The 18,946-nt window shown below is 42.2% G+C and overlaps 1 protein-coding gene across 2 annotated transcripts in view; it reads left to right on the top strand.

The window, feature by feature from the left end:
• The first annotated feature begins 806 nt into the window (after window positions 1-806).
• Window positions 807-18,946, top strand: part of LOC117512275 (adenosine receptor A1-like) — a 31,451-nt gene continuing 13,311 nt past the window's right edge. Inside the window, exon 1 of one of the 2 annotated variants that reach the window (XM_034172284.1) lies at window positions 807-1,463. In XM_034172284.1, the coding sequence (XP_034028175.1) occupies window positions 928-1,463 (536 nt within the window). In that variant the 5' untranslated portion in view covers window positions 807-927. Of the gene's footprint in view, window positions 1,464-10,733; window positions 10,754-18,946 lie in introns of those variants that run through there. The other variant, XM_034172285.1, reaches the window with a different exon arrangement.

Below are 18,946 nucleotides of genomic sequence, written 5' to 3'. Positions count from 1 at the left end.
GAGGGACGCCGGGCGACTGGACAGGCTGGTGAGGAAAGCTGGTTTAGTGCTGGGAACAGAGCTGGAGACACTAACATCAGTGGCAGAGAGAAGGACCCTCAGTAGGATATACAAATGTTTAATGTTTTCAACCCTCCAAACTATTGTTTTTTACCACTTTAGTGATCACAACTCTTAACTGTAAGGCTCAGGCCCCCAGTACCCACTGTAATCTGAACCATGGGGTTCACGTGGGTCTCTAATTTCATCAGGAAGGGCATCCGGTGTGAAAAACTCACACCAAATCAATATTTGGATCCATGTCGGATTCACTGTGGTGACCCTGAGCGGATGGGAGCAGCTGAGAGATGATCACACACCTTTATGGTGTGTAATCGAATCTCTGAGTGGTGAGTGCCCTTCTAGTTATCTTTAAGCGTTGCGCATGCACTGCCTCAAGTCTTATCAGCATAATGAGCGTGCCCTTTGGAAGACAAAGCGTAGGTTTAAGTCAGAAGTCGGACACCTCTGCGCTGCCTGACTCGGGACAGTCCCGCACAAAGCCACAGCTGACGGTTTTTTACTTCTGCCAGGTGACGTGACGCCGAGCACCCAGAATAGAAACATCACGCACTACGAAAGACAAAAAGAGAGAGAGAGAGAGAGAGAGAGAGAGAGAGAGAGAGAGAGAGAGAGAGCAAAATCACTGAGCTACTTTAGAGGACTGCGCGGAAGAGCGAGGAGCCGCGGCCGTGTGCGCTCTGCGTCTCCATCCAGAAACGCACAGACCAGTTTGTCGTCTTTGCTGGAGAAAGCCATGTTGCGTGGGTGGGTGTGTGTGTATGTCTGTGTGTGCGTGGACACGCTGAAGCACCGTGCTGGATAAATCGTACGGCGCAGGAAGGATGCTCATCTGGTTATTAGGAGCAGGTGTATCCATCCAAGCGGATGCGCCGCGCACAAAGAGACGGCGGCGCTAACCACCGGAGCGCACCACCTGCTCATCTGCAGACATGCTGCTGCGCGCCACACCGGCTCCAAAACGGGATTTTTCGAACTTCTGTGCGTGTGGCCAGCAGAAGAGATGAAGCTGCGTCTCCTCGTCCTTCACTGAACTCTGGTCGCGGACGTTATTTTGTAAGGATGACCGGCGCACTTTCGTCAGCGCAGTCGCTTTACATCGGGATGGAGGTGGTGATCGCGGTGTCGTCCGTCATCGGGAACGTGATGGTGGTTTGGGCGGTGAAGATTAATAAATCGCTGCGCGACACCACCTTCTCCTTCATTGTGTCTCTGGCTCTGGCGGACATCGCGGTGGGAGCCCTCGTCATCCCTTTGGCAATCACCATCAGCATCGGGCTGCAAACGCACTTTTACAGCTGCTTGCTCGTGGCGTGCGCGGTGCTGGTGCTGACGCAAAGTTCCATCCTGGCTCTTCTGGCTATTGCAGTTGACCGCTACCTCAGGGTCAAGATGCCCACCAGGTAATTAAAACAGCAATTTCACAGTCATTAAAATAAATCCAATTGCGCCCTGTGCGTCTCTGGCGCCCTATGGAGATAAAGTGTGCAGTTTCTCAGAAAACTCTCATCACATCTCCTTGGTGGGTCTTGTTTCACCTCACAGGGTGTCTCCATGTTGCCACTCCCATTGAGGATCAAACAATACTGACATGACAGCCGGACACAAACCCACTCTGACCTCTAACCTGCCTACATGACATTCTTTTTTCTTTCTTTTGGTTTTCTTTTTAAAGGCTCGCATTCATTTTTGTAAGTGACCAGTCCAGTCTGTCACACAAACTAGATTTGAATCAGATCTGTGGCTGCGTTCACATTTGCTATTTAAGTGACCCAAATTGTTGTATGGCTGGGGGGCCTGGCTGCCTTTTTGTTTCTGTCTTTTGTTTTTCCTTCCAGGTGGCTTGCATTTGGGACTGAGTGGCTGTGTTGCTGAGGTTATCAGGACCTCACCCTGATCACCTGCGGCTCGTCAGGACTCACAGCTGAGGTGCATCTATATGGATTGGAACATGGTGGCATTTAAGACTGGAGTACACAGTGTGTATTTGCCAGAGACTCGACCTTGTGACCAGACGGGTGAGATCGTCGTCTCGGGAGCCATCTCATCATCAGTGGATGCAGAGAATGTCCAGGGTTTGATGCACGGTCTGTGAAAGAGGAGGGGGTGAGGTCTCACGCTCGTCAGCACACTTCCTGAGGTACGTTAGATTTTGTGACTAACGTTTATACAGTCAGTAAATGTGGTGTCCCTCACACCTTATTATATTGAGCTGTACGTTAGTCATGTATCGGCTTCCACTGCAGTGGAGTTTTGTGAACTGGATGTTCCATGCCTGCAGGTTGGGAAGCTGATTAGTAATTAAGCCAGGAAGTGTTTGCTGTTTATGTACACCTTTGAGTGGTCTCTCTGTGTGTAGAGTGTGGACTCACATAATGGTTCCTTCTTTCACAGACTCGGTTTGTTGCGGCCACCTGGGGGGTGTCGGCGGGGTCCTTGGGTCCGAACGGCTTCTGGCTCCGGACCGTTAGCGCTGCTGGGAGTGCACCGTATCACCACCACGCCAGACCGCACACTCTTTTGTTGTTTTGTATCACGTCACTGTTATGTATTAAATTCAGTTAGCCTTTGTACCGTGCTCTGCTTATTTCATACTGGGTCCTTCAAACGCTGGTCGGTTCTCCGAGCTGCGTCCGACACATAACACAAATGGTGATTTCGCATTGAAGCTAGGAATGTGAAACAGTTTGTATGGCCACGAAAAATAAGTTGCGATATTTTGTGGATATTCCGACAAATTTCCACACTCATGCAAAATGCACGTTTAACATTTGACGTGAGATGTTTGACACATTTAACATCCAGAAACGTGCATGAGGGTTTTGGCTGAGAGGGCTAGAGTTAAGATAACAATAACAATGAGAATAAGGCAAATTTCCACCTTTTCCACATGGAAAATCCTCTTGTTTTCTGTGAGATGACCACTGCCTGCCAGATACTGAATACATTGAATATGTACAAATTGTTGTGCATTACTTTTAGTAATTTACTTTTAGTAGTTTAGTGAGTTTTAATACAAATATCTTATAAGTGGCTACTGCCACAGTACTGTGTCAATAGGAGCTCCATTTGTCTATTGACACATAGCCAGTCATACTCCACATTACATCAGATGTAGACTGTAACCAAACCCAATCCGGTTACTTCACGGCCACAGTACTGTGTCAATAAGTAACGCATGCCAAAGTGTGTCAAATCCGAAAATGGATTTATGAATGAATGTTAAAAAATGGAACCTATTCTCCATCCTCAACCTATTTTCAAACTTCACATGGGTAGGAAGTCAGTAACATACAGAACAGGCAAACGAGTTATGAAACAGATCCACTAATTGGCACAGAAAAAACGGAGGCATCTGATTGGTGCTCTATCAATAGACAAAAGGTTACATTGGTGACAAAGTACTGTGGCAGTACCCACTTCCAATATTTTTTGACAGTAACTGAAATGTGACACTGGCTTTTTTTTTTTTTTTTTTTTTTTGGTGGGGGCAGGGGGTATTGTGATGCACCAAATTTTACAAGTTCTATACATAATTAAATCAGATCACATATATACATATGTGGCCCAGGAAATGATTTGAATCTGATGTCTAGCAATGCAGCTGCCACGAGAACAGTTATGATCATGCAATTTCACGTCCCCCCGATCCAAAACTGGTTGATTCAAATGCAATTTTAAAACAAAACCAAAAAAAAAAAAATCTAATTTGCTATGTTCACGTTACTCAGAAAAGATTGATCTGAACAACATTGTCAAAATAAATGAATTAATTTAAAAAATCTGGTTCACATTACTAGAGTGGCAATGTCAACATAATGTGTGTGCAACAGTAGATTTACAGTATTGTGCAAAACCTTAGACATGGGTTTAAAAAATTTTGAAAAAAATTCTGCATAATTTATGAAAAGCTGCTCAATATCTAATAGTAATAATAATAATAATAATAATGTGTAAAAATTTAATTTAAATAGCTGGTGTCACTACTCTTCCATAAAACTGAATTGTTTAGGGAACTATATTGATATTGATACTGTGGTTATTTTCCTGTGTTGCTTTTGGTTAATCTGCAAAGATCTGCCATGTTTTGTTAATAAAATAGACAAAAATTATTTAACATTTTATTTACAACCCCAATTCCAATGAAGTTGGGACGTTGTGTAATATATAAATAAAAACAGAATACAATTATTTGAAAATCCTCTTCAACCTATATTCAGTTAAATACACCACAAAGACAAGATATTTAATGTTCAGACTGATAGACTTTATTGCACTGAAAAAAGTGAAACACAGTGCACTTCATTCAAAGTACTTATTTACATTGGTCTAATGGAAAATTGTGGTTTCCAGTTTAAATCTGTTGGAATCACTTTACAAAATCATAAATATACATTGTTAGAAACTAAAACAATTAGCTGTAACAAATTACATTAATTTTTTTAAGTTGATCCAAAGTAACGTTTTTGTTTTTGTTTTTTTTTCCAGTGTGTTTTTGTGCAAATATTTGCTCATTTTGAAATGGATGCCTGCAACACGTTTCAAAAAAGCTGGGACAGTGGTATGTTTACCACTGTGTTACATCACCTTTCCTTCTAACAACACTCAATAAGCGTTTGGGAACTGAGGACACTAATTGTTGACACTAATTGTCTTTCCCATTCTTGCTTGATGTATGACTTCAGTTGTTCAAAGGTCCGGGGTCTCCATTGACATATTTTGTGCTTCATAATGCGCCACACATTTTCAATGGGCGACAGGTCTGGACTGCAGGCAGGCCAGTCTTGTACCGCACTCTTTTACTACGAAGCCACGCTGTTGTAACACGTGCAGAATGTGGCTTGGCATTGTCTTGCTGAAATAAGCAGGGACGTCCCTGAAACAGACGTTGCTTGGATGGTAGCATGTGTTGCTCCAAAACCTGGATGTACCTTTCAGCGTTGATGGTGCCATCACAGATGTGTAAGTTGCCCATGACATGGGCAACTTACACACCCCCATACCATCACAGATGCTGGCTTTTGAACTTTGCTCTGGTAACAATCTGGATGGTTGTTTTCCTCTTTTGTCCGGAGGATACGATGTCCATGATTTTCAAAAACAATTTGAAATGTGGACTCATCAGACCACAGCACACTTTTCCACTTTGCGTCTGTCCATTTCAAATGAGCTCGGGCCCAGAGAAGGCGGCTGTGTTTCTGAATGTTGTTGATGTACGGCTTTCGCTTTGCATGGTAGCGTTTTAACTTGCACTTGTAGATGTAGCGACAAATTGTGTTAACTGACAATGGTTTTCTGAAGTGTTCCTGAGCCCACACGGTAAGATACTTTACACAGTGATGTTGGTTTTTAATGCAGTGCCGCCTGAAAGTCACAGCATTCAGTGTTGGTTTTCGGCCTTGCTGCTTACATGTAGAAAATTCTCCATATTCTCTGAATCTTCTGATTATATGATGGACTGTAGATGATGGAATCCCTAAATTCCTTGCAGTTGAAAGTTGAGAAACATTGTTCTTAAACTGTTAGACTATTTTTTCACACAGCTGTTCACAAAGTGGTGATCCTCGCCCCATCTTTGCTTGTGAACAGCTGAGACTTTTGGGGATGCTCCTTTTATATCCAATCATGACACTCACCTGTTTCCAATTTGGTGTTCTTTGAGCATTCATCAACTTTTCCAGTCTTTTGTTGCCCCATCCCAGCTTTTTTGAAATGTGTTGCAGGCATCCTTTTCAAAATGAGCAAATATTTGCACAAAATAAAGTTATCAGTTTGAACATTAAATATGTTGTCTTTGTGGTGTATTCAATTGAATAGAGGTTGAAGAGGATTTGCAAATCATTGTATTCTGTTTTTATTTCCATTTCACACAACGTCCCAACTTTATTGGAATTGGGGTTGTAGTTCCATGATTGTTATTAAAAATGTAACATTTTAAATGTGGCCTTTTATTGGCATTAAGAAAACTAAGAGCAATCAGAGATTTCTGATGTCTACCAATCCTGAACAGATGATCTACTCGTTGAGAGGATCTCCACACACATGCACAGTTCTCTCTACCCTGGACTTTAACACCTTCACTCGTCGAGTTTATCTGCCTCTCTTTACCGTGCAACTACATATGCACTTCTGCCCATCGAGATGAGCTCCCTGGCATCTAACGACAATATTCTGCTTTAAAGACAGCATGTGTACATGCAAGTATTTACTTTTTTTAAAATTGAAAAGACACATTACTGTATTTTTATGTAAAGACAAAACTTGTGTGTTTTCTACTTTTCTTCGGTGGGTGAGCTCAACTCAATGGGTGAGGTGCGCATGCACAGTTGTGCTGTGGAGCTCATCTCGAGGGGACACGGTCACTGTTGAAATGAACTCGACTACCAAAGAAAATCCACGTAAGTTTTGTCTTAGATAAAAATACAGTAATAAGTGTCTTTTCAATTAAAAAAAGTAAAGACTTGCATGTCTCAGCTCAGCTCGATGGGGGACTCATCTCGACACACATAACTGTCTATTTCCATTACAGGGAATAATGGAATGGAATACACTTGACTGAGGGGCTCATCTTGACAGATGACCGTATCACCTCCAAAATTCAGTGGAGTCATCCATGCTCTAATATCAGTAGTGCAAATTTGGTGAGAATCCATTAAGTAGTTTTGACGTAAACCTTAAAAGTCTATAAAGTGAAATCCTGAAACAGAATCCGGATCCGGATCACCTCCAAAATTTAGTGGAGTCATCCATGGCCTAATATGTAAGTGTGGTGAAAATTTGTCAAATCCGTGCAGTAGATTTGACATAACCCTACTAACAGACAGAAAGACAAATAAATAAATGCAGATGATTTTTTATGTCCTTGATGGACGTACATAAAAATACCCAAAAGCACATCTAAACAATCACAAGCCGGGTGCTTATGAGTTTTGCACATGCCTTAGGGACCCTTCACACATAATACAAATCAGGGCAAATCACAGCAGAACAGCTCGTATGAGCAAACCACGAAAACATCAAGCCAGTTGGCAGGCATGAACATTTCCACTGCACCCGTTTCGTGGCAATATCACCCAAGTCATCCAGAGGCATACAGTTTTAACTTATGTTTAAAATTTTAACCAAACTAATTTTGGACAAGTTACTTAAATTAACATCATGTCTGAAGTTTTATAAATCTAAAATATCAGATATATGTTTTAGTTTTAAAGTAATGCACTCATTTTGAAGGTTTTAGTGTGGACATTGTGTCTCCACAAAGTGCTTATGGGTAAACTCAGTACATTCACAGAAGAAATGCATTTGTGCCGCTCTGATCAGGCTCCACACGGACAACAAAATTAAACCTTTTGTATATTGTGCCTAAAACTCTCGTGACTATATTCTCTGGGTTTATAGACGTTGTCATTGTGTTTGTTTTATGTAAAAATGCCAGAAGAAGCTCAGGTTGCTTCTCCATTATTTTCAATTGGAATCATTGTGAGCTGCATGCTTCATGTTCTTTAACCCTCTGGGGCTGACGCTGTTGTATATGACGGCTGAGACCAAGCTTTACTAAATTATAAATAACTTTTTAATGAAATGAGATAGAAACTTACTCCTTTTTTTTTTTTTTTTTTTTTGCTGAAAAGTTAACTCCGCGGACTTTCGAGCCAGCCATCGGCCATGTTTGTACTCCTCATCGAAGCTGTGTGATGACATGCGCAATGTGAGTATCCAATCGGAATTGGTTCACCGTCACATGTTACTAGTTGGCCCGTTTGAATAGCCCCCTGGGTGCTCCAATGAGTACATACTATTAGTATATACTCAGTGCACCCTGCACCATTACGCACAGCGATCAGTGAAAGCAGACGGAGAGCCTTTGATGACAATCTCACATGAAAGCTGCTTTAGGAGCAGTACAGAACAGTCCAAAACAGAGTAGAAGTTAGAAGTTTGTGTTGTAACCTTTGTGTAATAGCAGACAGAAATTGCTTTGAGATGAAGACAAAAATAAAAAAACGCATAGACCATTTTGTATATATTGTTCAAAATGTGCATTTGTGTTTATTGTTTGAACCTTTTTGTTGTATAGTCTTTCACACAAGACCTCAAATTACCTTTATAAAGTGTCAAAACAGTTGTTTATTATAGTTTGCTGTGTGTTTTGAATAAATGTGTGTGGAAAATTATTTTCCGCTTCTCTTTTTCTTTCTTATTTTTGTTTGTAAACCTTTATTACCCTTATAAAACACAACAAAAGCATATTTATTCTGAAAGCACAGGTTGTCCTGAAAAAAAGAGTTATAAAACTTGATTGTGGGCTGCAGGGAGAGCTGTTAACAGCAATAATAAAACATTTATGCCAGGCAAGTGAACTGTCCAAAAAATGCCCTCGGACCCCAGAGGGTTAACGTCTTGCTTTAGTCAAACACTGACTATCCTCTTTGTTCCAGAATAATATATATATATATATATATAAGATGTCTGAAATTTGGTTTGCATTTATTAAATTCCAGTGTCTTAAATGTAGCAGACATGGACGGATTATTTATTTGGAATAATGTATGATCCGTATGAAAACTGTAAGTTTTTGGGGTCTCTACTGCCATCTACTGGCCAGTAGTGTTCATGGCAGTATTCTCCCTAAATACTAAGTGTCTGGGCACCAGTAGATGGCAGTGTTTACTTTATTTTGACCCCGGTTATATCAGACTGTTGTCAAATCAACTTTTTGGCTTTGCAAATGGCTTTTTTTTTTTTTTACAAATAAAAAATGGCATATTTTGCAAAAGCACATTTATATATAAACACCAACACACACCTTACATTAACGTGTTGGTTTTTACATAGAATGACTGAGCCAACCAATCAGTGTTAGCGGAGGCTCATTTACCCATAATCCCTTTGGCATCTGTCTGTGTTTGTTACAAACTTCAGAATTAGTGCATTATTTAAAATTAAATGATATATGTTATATTTTAACGTTAAATGACAGAGTTGACATTAATGGAGTTATTCTGTCTGTATTAATTTTATATACACTTAAAAACCATAAGTCAGCACTGCTTTATTTTCCAACACCTCTACCTCATGGCGACACTGCTATTGCATAGAGAGTTGAGCTTTGCAGCTCTTTTTAGCTGCTTCACTGCTACAAGCTGTGTAATAAACAGGAGCTTCCAGCAGTGGGCAGGGCGCTCAAAGACACAAGTACTGATTCATTGTTTGGGTCTGTGGTTGTCTTTGATGCTGTCAGAAGTGATTCAGCTTCTTAGTTGCAAGTGTACTGGAGACAACACTGAAAGTTATTGGTTAGCTGTACCTTCCGATAATTTTTTTGGGTGGTTTATCATTTTAGCTTCGTAAAAGATAACTTTTCAGTTAGCTGATTATCTGTTACTGAAACTAACTTTTTGGTTAGCTGTGTCCACCACTGAGTATACGCCACTTTCAGTCACGTATCAGCAGAAATACGCTGTACGAAATGCCGTTTGCTCAGTTGTCACAGCGCTTTTTTTCTTTCTTTAGAGAATATGTTTATCTGCTTGTTGATTTTAGCTATTTCATCTTCCTCTTACAAGATACTCATTGTAGTGCAGTGGCAAAGTTTCAATCTGGTAATCAGAGTGTGTGGGTTCAAATCCCAAGAGTGGCATTTTTTTTTTTTATTTAACCAGGGTTATTTAACCGTGGCATTCTGTATTGCGTCCCCTTTTATCTATTATTTATATCAGCCCAGTGATATTCAGTAATTATACAGCTGGTTTTTATTTTATTTTCCTCCACATCAGCTGTGTGATGTGGTGCACCTCGTCCCTTGGAACATAGTGCACACTGTGTTCCTGCTCAAAAGACATTGTCGCGTGCTCGAACCGTTGTGCATGCCTGTCAGTGCGATGTTTCGTGGTATGCTCATACGAGCTGTACCACCGTGATTTGCCCTGAGTTGTATGTATTCACATTATGTGTGAAGGGCTAAGGTTACACTTTCTGCATTTACTGTACGAGGTCTGTTAGAAAAGTATCGGACCTTTTTAATTTTTTTCAAAAACCTGATGGATTTGAATCACATGTGCTTGCATGAGCAAACCTTGAACCTTCGTGCGCATGCGTGAACTTTTTCACGCCTGTCGATTGCATCATTTTCTGGTAAGTAGCTTTTGTGTGAGGTGTGTGTCGTGCGCTCGGCGGTTTTTCATTCCAAGGAAAAAGACAGAACGACTGGAGCGGCGCCGCGTCAGATTTTGCCAGAAACTGGGCGACAGCCAGGTGGGAACCATTTGGATGATTCAGACGGCTTTCAGTGACTTTTCAGTCATGTGAGTATCCGAGAAATTGTGGAAGAGGTGGGCATGTCACAGCATGTCCTGTGAGACTTCAACACAAAGGCGCTTTTGCTCCGCCCTTGGCAGCTTTGTGCCGAAGCCATCGGCATGATTTTCACCGCCACTCTTCTGTCACATTGGAATGTGCCGAAAAAGTGCTGATGTCCACCTCTTCCACAATTTCTCGGACAGTCACACGACGGTCCCACATCACCACAGTGTTCACTTTGGAAATGATCTGGTCATTTCAGCATGTTGATGGCCGGCCGGAGCGTGGCTCGCTCTCCACCGTTGTGCGGACTTCTTTAAACCGGTTGTACCGCTCCTTAATCTGTGTGATGCCCATAGGATCATCACCGAAAGCCGTCTGAATCATCCGAATGGTTTCCACCTGGCTGTCATCCAGTTTCTGGCAAAATTTGATGCAGCGCTGCTCCAGTCGTTCCGTCTTTTTCCTTGGAATGAAAAAAACGCCGAGCGCACGACACACACCTCACAGAAAGGCTGCTTACCAGGAAATGATGCAATCAACAGGCGTGAAAAAGTTCACGCATGCGCACAAAAGTTCAAGGTTGGCTCATGCAAGCACACGTGATTCAAATCCATCAGGTTTTTGCAAAAAATAAAAAGGTCAGATACTTTTCTAACAGACCCCGTATATTTGAGGCACAGGCCCAATAGTGCTGTCCGATGCCAAGGTAAAATAAAATCTTGTGAGGTGTGGTTGGAAAGATACATTTATAGCAGAGAAGAAAATGTCTGAGAATTTCGTACAGTCGCTCCCATTTATCTCCTCACTAAAGCATAATTAAGTTTGTCAGGGCCTTTTTTTTGTTACATTATACATGTATATCATATAGCATAATAACAACAAATATATGTCCACTACAACTTTTAGATTAACTACATCAGTGAATCATTTGTGAAATAACATTTGTCACTCGGGGCCTGCTAATGTGAGTCCAACCCCAAATCTGATATTTATGAGAGCCTCAGTGGATTAGTTCAATGCCTGGTCTGTGCCAGACTGAAACTTCTGAACCTCAGTGTGTGAATCATATTGCACTTCAGAGACCTCCCTGATTAAACACATAATCAATACCACTTCATACACCAGCCACTGAAGTTGCACGTCATTGTACTCTACTTCCAGGCTGGCATAAATGTGGAGAGTAGAGTCAGGAGGGTAAAACCTGTGCCAAATCAAATATTTGAACCATGAATTAGATTTCCGTAGCCTATTGGTTAGGAACAACCACCACCGGAACAGTTAGCAGGCAGGGGTTTAGTGGAAACTCTGCTACTGTTGGACAAAGGAAGAGAAGGCGAGGGAAAAGGCATGTCCAAAAGCAGTGGAAGAAGACAAAGGGCCGATGTGTGGAGCTGAGTGTCAGAACTTTGATTGTTGGCCATTTGACTGGCATATGAGAGAGATATGAGATGATAAAAAGGTACAGCAGACATATTGTATTGTGTGTAGAAGAGACAAAGTGAATGGGCTGTAAAGCCAGGAACATCTGAGGTGGGTTCAGATTGTTCTACGATCATGTGGATGGCGTCAGAAATGGTGAAGGTGTAATCCTGAAGGAAATGTGGTGAAGCGAGTGTCTGACAGAGTGACGATTAGGGAGGATGAAGAGCACACGCCCCACGAGAAGTGGGTCAGATGGAAGACAAAGATTTGTGGAAGGAGTTTGCTGAAGTGGAGAGGTGATGGTGTAGTGCAGTGGTTCTCAAACTGGTCCTCAAGTACCACCTTACCTACACATTTTCCTCATTCTCTGCTCTGCCACAAGCTGACTGGTTGATTCCTGTGTCTGTTAGTACATGATTGACTACACACCTGAATGAGCTAATCAGCTTGTGGCAGAGCAGAGAGAGATGAAAAATGTGTAGGCAAGGTGGTACTTGAGGACCGGTTTGTGAATCACTGGTCTAGTGATTAGAGTGGTGTGCTTAAGACCAGGGCATCCTCACTTTGGTTCCCTGTTTCCAGGATAGGCCTCGCGTGCCGGCGGGGCTTACAACATGCTCAAGATACACGCAGACAGCCTCATGAATGTGATCACATGTAGAGGCTGCCAAATTGGTCTACAGATGTCAAGTGAGCAGTCTGAAGTTTTGCATTGTGTCAAAGAGAATGTAGCTGCTGTAGTACCAAGAGGTGAAGCTCAATAGAACGCCCCATAGCAACAGATAACCCCCATGCGTGTGTTCTGCCGCCGCAATGTTGGACTGTTTTAAACTCATCAGACAGACACCGTCTGTGGTTAGACCATATGATGTGGCTGACGAAAGAAGCCAAGATCACCACAGCTGCTACAGATGGGAACTCTTTGTCTTTTCCTCATACTCTGACACTTTGAATAAGTAAAATAAGTACATTAATACATGGGCAGCCTGAGCATGTTCTCATGAGCCCCCAACGCAACATTCAAACCAAACTGTCAGTGCAAACTGTACATATCCATACAGTGATGATGTGATGATTGACAGAACTGTGAAACTTTCTCAGAAATCAAAGCTGATATTAGAATATTATGCTTTAGTTGCATTTGCGATGCTTCATATTAGCTCAACATCTCGAATGTGTGGTCATTAAGTGAGGTTCAGAGCTCATATTTCTGTCCGAGCCAGACAAATGGACTGCATTTAAATGGTAAATGGACTGCATTTATAGCGCTTTTCCATCTGCATCAGATGCTCAAAGCACTTTACACTTATGCCTCACATTCCCCCCCTGATGTCAGGGTGCAGCCATACAAGACGCTCACTACTCACTGGGAGCAATAGGGGATTAAAGACCTTGCCCATGGGCCCTTAGTGATTTTCCAGTCAGGTGGGGTTTTGAACGAAGGATCTTCTGGTCTTAAGCCCAACACCTTAACCACTAGACCATCACCTCCCCCGTGATGGGGGGGAGGTGACACTGTTAATGTCTCAATTTCCATTCTAAACAAACCCCCATCCAGTGAACAGAAAGCAAGTTATGTGGAGGTACGTGACACCGGTGGGAAATACACACATGGAACAAGAGGTGATGCTCTTAACAGACAAAATATTTTACGTCCTCTAATGCTTCAGCTAAACGGTGCTGTTTCTTTTTTTTCTCCCTTGTTTCAGAAGCCATAACTGGCAACTGTCTTCTAGTGGTAGCGAAGGTTAGCCTGTAAGCTCGCCGTCGTGCTGATAATCATTTGAGTACATTTGTTTAATGAAGCTGCTGTAAATGAAGAAATTCATCAAAATATCTACACAAATTGTGAAGGTGTTTTGCTTCTTTCATCATTCATCCACCTCAAGTTCCAAGCGCTATTTTCTAAGCAAGGCGGAAAGAATTGTACGTGACACCTGATTGGCTGATTACTCGGGTGGTATGAAAAATATTACCCATCTGCGAAAAGGGTGTATTGCTGTTTATTCTTTAGTGTTTTATCAAATCATATTGGTGTATCATTTATAGGTATATGATAAAGCTTGATATTAGATGGGAAGACTTATTAAGAAAAAGTGAGATACATTTTCCCCAAATTTTTCTTACCTAAAAAATGCTTGACAAGATTATTTTTCTATTTAGACAGAGAGTAAGTCTCTTTTTTTTTCTACTTTCTTGGATTTCAGTTTTTGTAGTGATATAGATTCTGGACTGTATGTAGGTCATTTGACCAAATGTTTTTTTCTTAAAATATCAAAATTTGAAATTTTACACTCTTTATAGCTTTGTAAACATTTACTGGTCATTCTGAACATATTGAGTACCTTGGAAAAACTAGCTGCTGCAGTTTAGAAAATACAGCTGTATTTGAAGTAGCATACAGGACAACAAAGGGTGTGGTTATTTTCGGGCTGTTTGTCCCGGATACAGATTTTGGCACATGTCCCAAGTTGTTCACTGGGGTCATATTAGTCTAGAACAGTTGAGTTATCCTATAAATGATGTGCAAATATGTCTATGGGCCCCTTCACACAAAATACGATTGAGGCAGAAAGGTGCATGAAGGAGGAGTCAAATGACACTCATGGGAAATCAGAGACGCACTTGAACGCCTTGTGCAGTAGTCATCAGATTCATTCGGGCACGGCACATGCACTCTATATTCACGTGCCACTCGTGCTGGAAACCCATGATGAGGTCACACTGCCACCTGATCTTGTTCAGACCACTTGGGTGGCATGTCGTACGCAGGTCAGACATGTTGTGTCGCGGCTGAGCAGCTGCACAAAATCATCATCCATGTCGAACCATGGTTGAATGACGCCATTGAGGCAGCCTTCACACCAGCGGCCAAATCTTATGGAATGCCGGACGAATGACCATTTGACCCACTCTTGTCCAGAGTTGGTTGGAGTCCAGGTGCCACCCACGAACATCTAACACCACTCATGGGGCACTTAGAAAAGGCAGGGTCATTCGCGCTGACAGCATGAGAGTAGAGAGCAGCTGACCACTTTTGACCTGCCTTTGTGAACGGCACCACATTTTCTAAGTGCCCTATGAGTATGCCGTTACCAAGCAACACACATCATATAAGCACACAGGCGACAGTGGTCATAAAAAAAAAACTCCTTCTGGTGCTCTGATGCTGTTCTTGACAGCAGGTGGAATGTTTTGCGGTTCCCCATTTTGTTTGTTTTTCACAGTTTTTTGGCCAGTTTCTGCTTCTTTCGCCCAACTTTGTGTTATGTGTGATGGAGCCATAAGCTAGGTCCTAGACTAAAATTTGGGCAGCAGAAGAAAGAGAAGTTTATAGGTAGAATGAGGAAGGACAGGAAACTATAACGAAGGACGTCTAAAAAAAAGGTGCATAGCAAGCTGTACCTGAAATTACAGAAGCAGAAAAGGACTTGTACCAACTGAGCAGAGAGAGCGAGAAAAGATAGACAGATGATGATAAAGGATACAGATGAAAATGTGCTGAGAAGGAGAGCATTCTGTGAGGAACTGATCAAAGAAGAAAATGAACGGGAGAGAAGGCTGGATGATGTGGAGAGAGTAAATCAGGAAATGTGTTGAAGGGGGAGGAGAGGAATAAAGGGGATGAAAGCAGTTGGTCCAGATAACATTCCAGTGGAGGCATGGAAATGTTTTTGGAGAGATGGCAGTGGAGTGTTTAACCAGATTGTGTAATAAAATCTTGTAAAGTGACAGGATACCTTGAGAGTGGAGAAGTGTGCTGGTTCTTATTTGTAAGAAGGGTGATGTGCAGAGCTGCAATAACTGTAGAGGCATAAAGTTGATCAGCCACAGACTGAAGTTGTGGGAAGGAGTAGTAGAAACTAGGGTCAGAAAAGAGGTCAAGATCTGTGAACAGCAATACAGTTTCATGCAGAGAAACAGCACCACAGATATTTTCGCGCTGAGGTTGCTGATACCCCATCACACTAGAATCCGAATGAGACCAAGTGCTGTACTGATGAGGATTTGAACGACAGTCGTGCAAATTTGAGCTGCACTCGAACATGTCATACAGCATTCGGGACATTCATGCAGTCAGAGCACATACACTCTACATTCGTGTTGCGCTTGTGTTGGAAAACATTTGAACGGCAATCAAGTTGCAGTCGTACCGCATTCTGACTGCTGTACAAATGTGGTACAATATTTGTATGGCAATTCGTATGCAATTCAAACCATTCAAACTGCAATCGAGGGGCTGTACGAATTGTTCGAGCACATATCCTGGCAGAATATCTTGACCATCCTCCCTGTCACACTAGAGCACAAATGAGCATGAATGCCATACAAATGGACATTCGAACGACATTTGTGCAATTCAAGGTTCATTCGAATTCCTTATACAGCATTCGTGTGGCACTTAACAAAATCCACCAAATTCGCACAGCCAGCATGAATGTAGAGAACAAGCACACCATTGTTGAGCTGCATTCAAACTTGGGAATATTGGAACGGTGGTCGAAGGGCAGTCGTAATGGATTCAAAGCATTTTGATGGTGTTTGAGCGAACCTCAAAATGGATCAGGCATGCCAAATCCTGCCGCACATCCCAATTGTTCTCCTGATGAGCTGAACCCCCTGTGCATCCTGTTTGGGGTGCGAAGGAAATATTGCAATGTGCAAAGTCTGTGGCATGCAATGTTTATGTGCACTAGACGTGAACATTGCACAATCACACCAAATACACTGTGTGTAACAGTGACTCAGTATGTATCCATGACAAGCAGTGCAACCATCTGCACAGGGTCTAACAGCCATGATAATATGATAATACAGATACATCCTCTGACACATGAGGTGGACTGACAGTGGATCTGTGATAGCATGTTCATTCAGATGCTGACCACAATCACAGGTGCTACAAGTCAGCGTGTCTCTGTGACGCTCACTGCGATCATCTAGACAGGGTTTAACAGCCATGATAACATGATCATATATCTACATCCTCTGACACATGAGGTGGACTGACAATGGATCTGTAATATCATGCACATTATGGGCATAAGTGGCGCACCGCGCAGAGCCTTTAACTCGCCCTGGGGCAGGGTGCAGTGCAGCTGCACATGATCTTACAGCTAAGATGATGATTAGAATTCACCTATGTTATGTAAACAATGAGAGGGCATGACCATGTATCTGTAACAGCCTGGTCAGGTGAGCTGCGCAGCGAGTCAGTGCATCTCAAAAGCCACGCTGCACCGTATATGGCTGAATGAGCTGTCACTGTGATGCTGTGCATCAAGTTTGAATGTGACATGAAACAAGTTTAAAACACAAGAAATATAAGATGACAGGCTGAGACTGTGGAGGGTGAAAAGGGGGCCATCTGCGCTCTGGACTCCAAATGCGCACACGGTGATGCACACTCATACATACACACAGATCGGCTCCCACTGCTGGCCAGCGTGGCTGTTTCGTTTTATTTATTTTATTTGAAATTTTCATGGAGAAGCACTGTGTAAAAGCAGCACAGTGTTTGGATTTGAGAGCGCAAAAGGCACCACTTTTGGTTGCTTTGCCGTGGTTGGTAGTGGTGGTGCTTACAAAGTTGTTTATTTTTTGTTTCACTGTTTTGTTTTGTTTATTTTCCTGATTTTAATTTAACTTAAATCTAGCACAGCTGTGTACCTATAAATGATTGTTCTCCACCCTTCCCTGTTGCCCAGTTGGATATCTGCGGCAAATTTCACCAGCACTTTTACCAGCTCCAGGTTCCCATCAATGACGGACTGGTGGAGCGCCGTCCATCCTTCTGGCCTGAAGGAGTTGATGTTGAATTTGCAGTTTGTCATGTTCTGCGGCAAAGTGTGCAACTCCTTGGTGTTGCCTTTCTTCACCATGTCTTGGAAAACCCTCTGCTGAGCAGAACAAGTCGACACATCTGCCTGGCTCATGATTGCGGCTCAGCCAGAAAGTGTTGGACAAAGTAATCCTGCCTGCACCCTGAAGCTGATAATACTGTAATTGTCTTCCGCTGTCAAGCAACTCTGCTCAATGCCACAGGTGGGTTAAGAGCAGTCTTTAATATCTGTAATATGATGCGAGTGTGTGAGCAAAAAACTTCTTTGAGTCGCACAGTTCCTGCAAGAATCTAATCTTACTTTCACCCCTGCCGTTGGTGATCAGATGTCCATAATAATCCGATCACATTTGCACTCCACTCATGCAATAGTCAGGGGGTCAGGCGACCCTGATTTACATGTAATTGGTTCATGGGTGGATGTTATTCGACACCCAGCAGTGTGACACATCTGATCTTCAAAAGAGTGGACCACAGTGCTCGCCCTGCCATGTGTCCCCTCCCCATCCCCTACCCCTGTTTGCCTTCCACCCACTCTGGGTAGTCAACCTGGATTCGGGAGCTGCTGGTCTCTGAAAGTGTGCAAATCATTCAAGCCAGCTTCACACCGCATTTTGGGTATTCAAATGGCATTCGTACATGGCTGTATGAACGTATGTCCCATATGAATACAGCTCGAAATCTGTTTGTCTTTGTAGTTCATGTGATTTGTACGGTATTTGTGCTCTAGTGTGACAGGGCCCTGATGGATGTGTACAGAGAAAGCTGGGAGGAATTGCAATGCACTGTAAACGCAAACAAGAAAGCAGAATTAAAACTGATGTAACTGATTACCCCAATATTTTTTAGGTTGATTTATTTAAAAAAGTTATTAAACCTTAAATATTTGGTGTTTGTGGTGTTTTCTTTTGATTACAGCTTAAACTAAAATTAATGATTAGCTTTAACTCATAGAATTTTAGATTTTTTTCATTTACAGTTTTCAAGTTAATAAAATAACATTTTTTAGTACAAAAACACAGAAACAATAAATTTTTTATGCTTTGATTATTATTTATTTTTCATTATTATTTTGCTGTTCCACATTCCTTTCTGTATTGATTTATGTGGTGTAAATTCAGTCAACCTAATCCACTGTGCGTGCATGAAGGCAAAAATGTAAATGTGCAGCTTTTTGCTCCACTCATACTCAGCTCGACTTTTGGTTGTGTTACACCACTTCTCAGAAGTAACATGAAGACCACATAATACATCACTCTTTTCTGTGGTCCAGGGAGATCCGTCCGGGTCCTGTCAATTAACAGCTTCAAGCATTCCACT

Source organism: Thalassophryne amazonica, chromosome 6 (assembly GCF_902500255.1).
Source record: "Thalassophryne amazonica chromosome 6, fThaAma1.1, whole genome shotgun sequence".
Classification (NCBI taxonomy): Eukaryota; Metazoa; Chordata; class Actinopteri; order Batrachoidiformes; family Batrachoididae; genus Thalassophryne; species Thalassophryne amazonica.
Note: the sequence above shows the minus strand (reverse complement) of the source record. Positions and strands in the feature narration are given on the sequence as shown.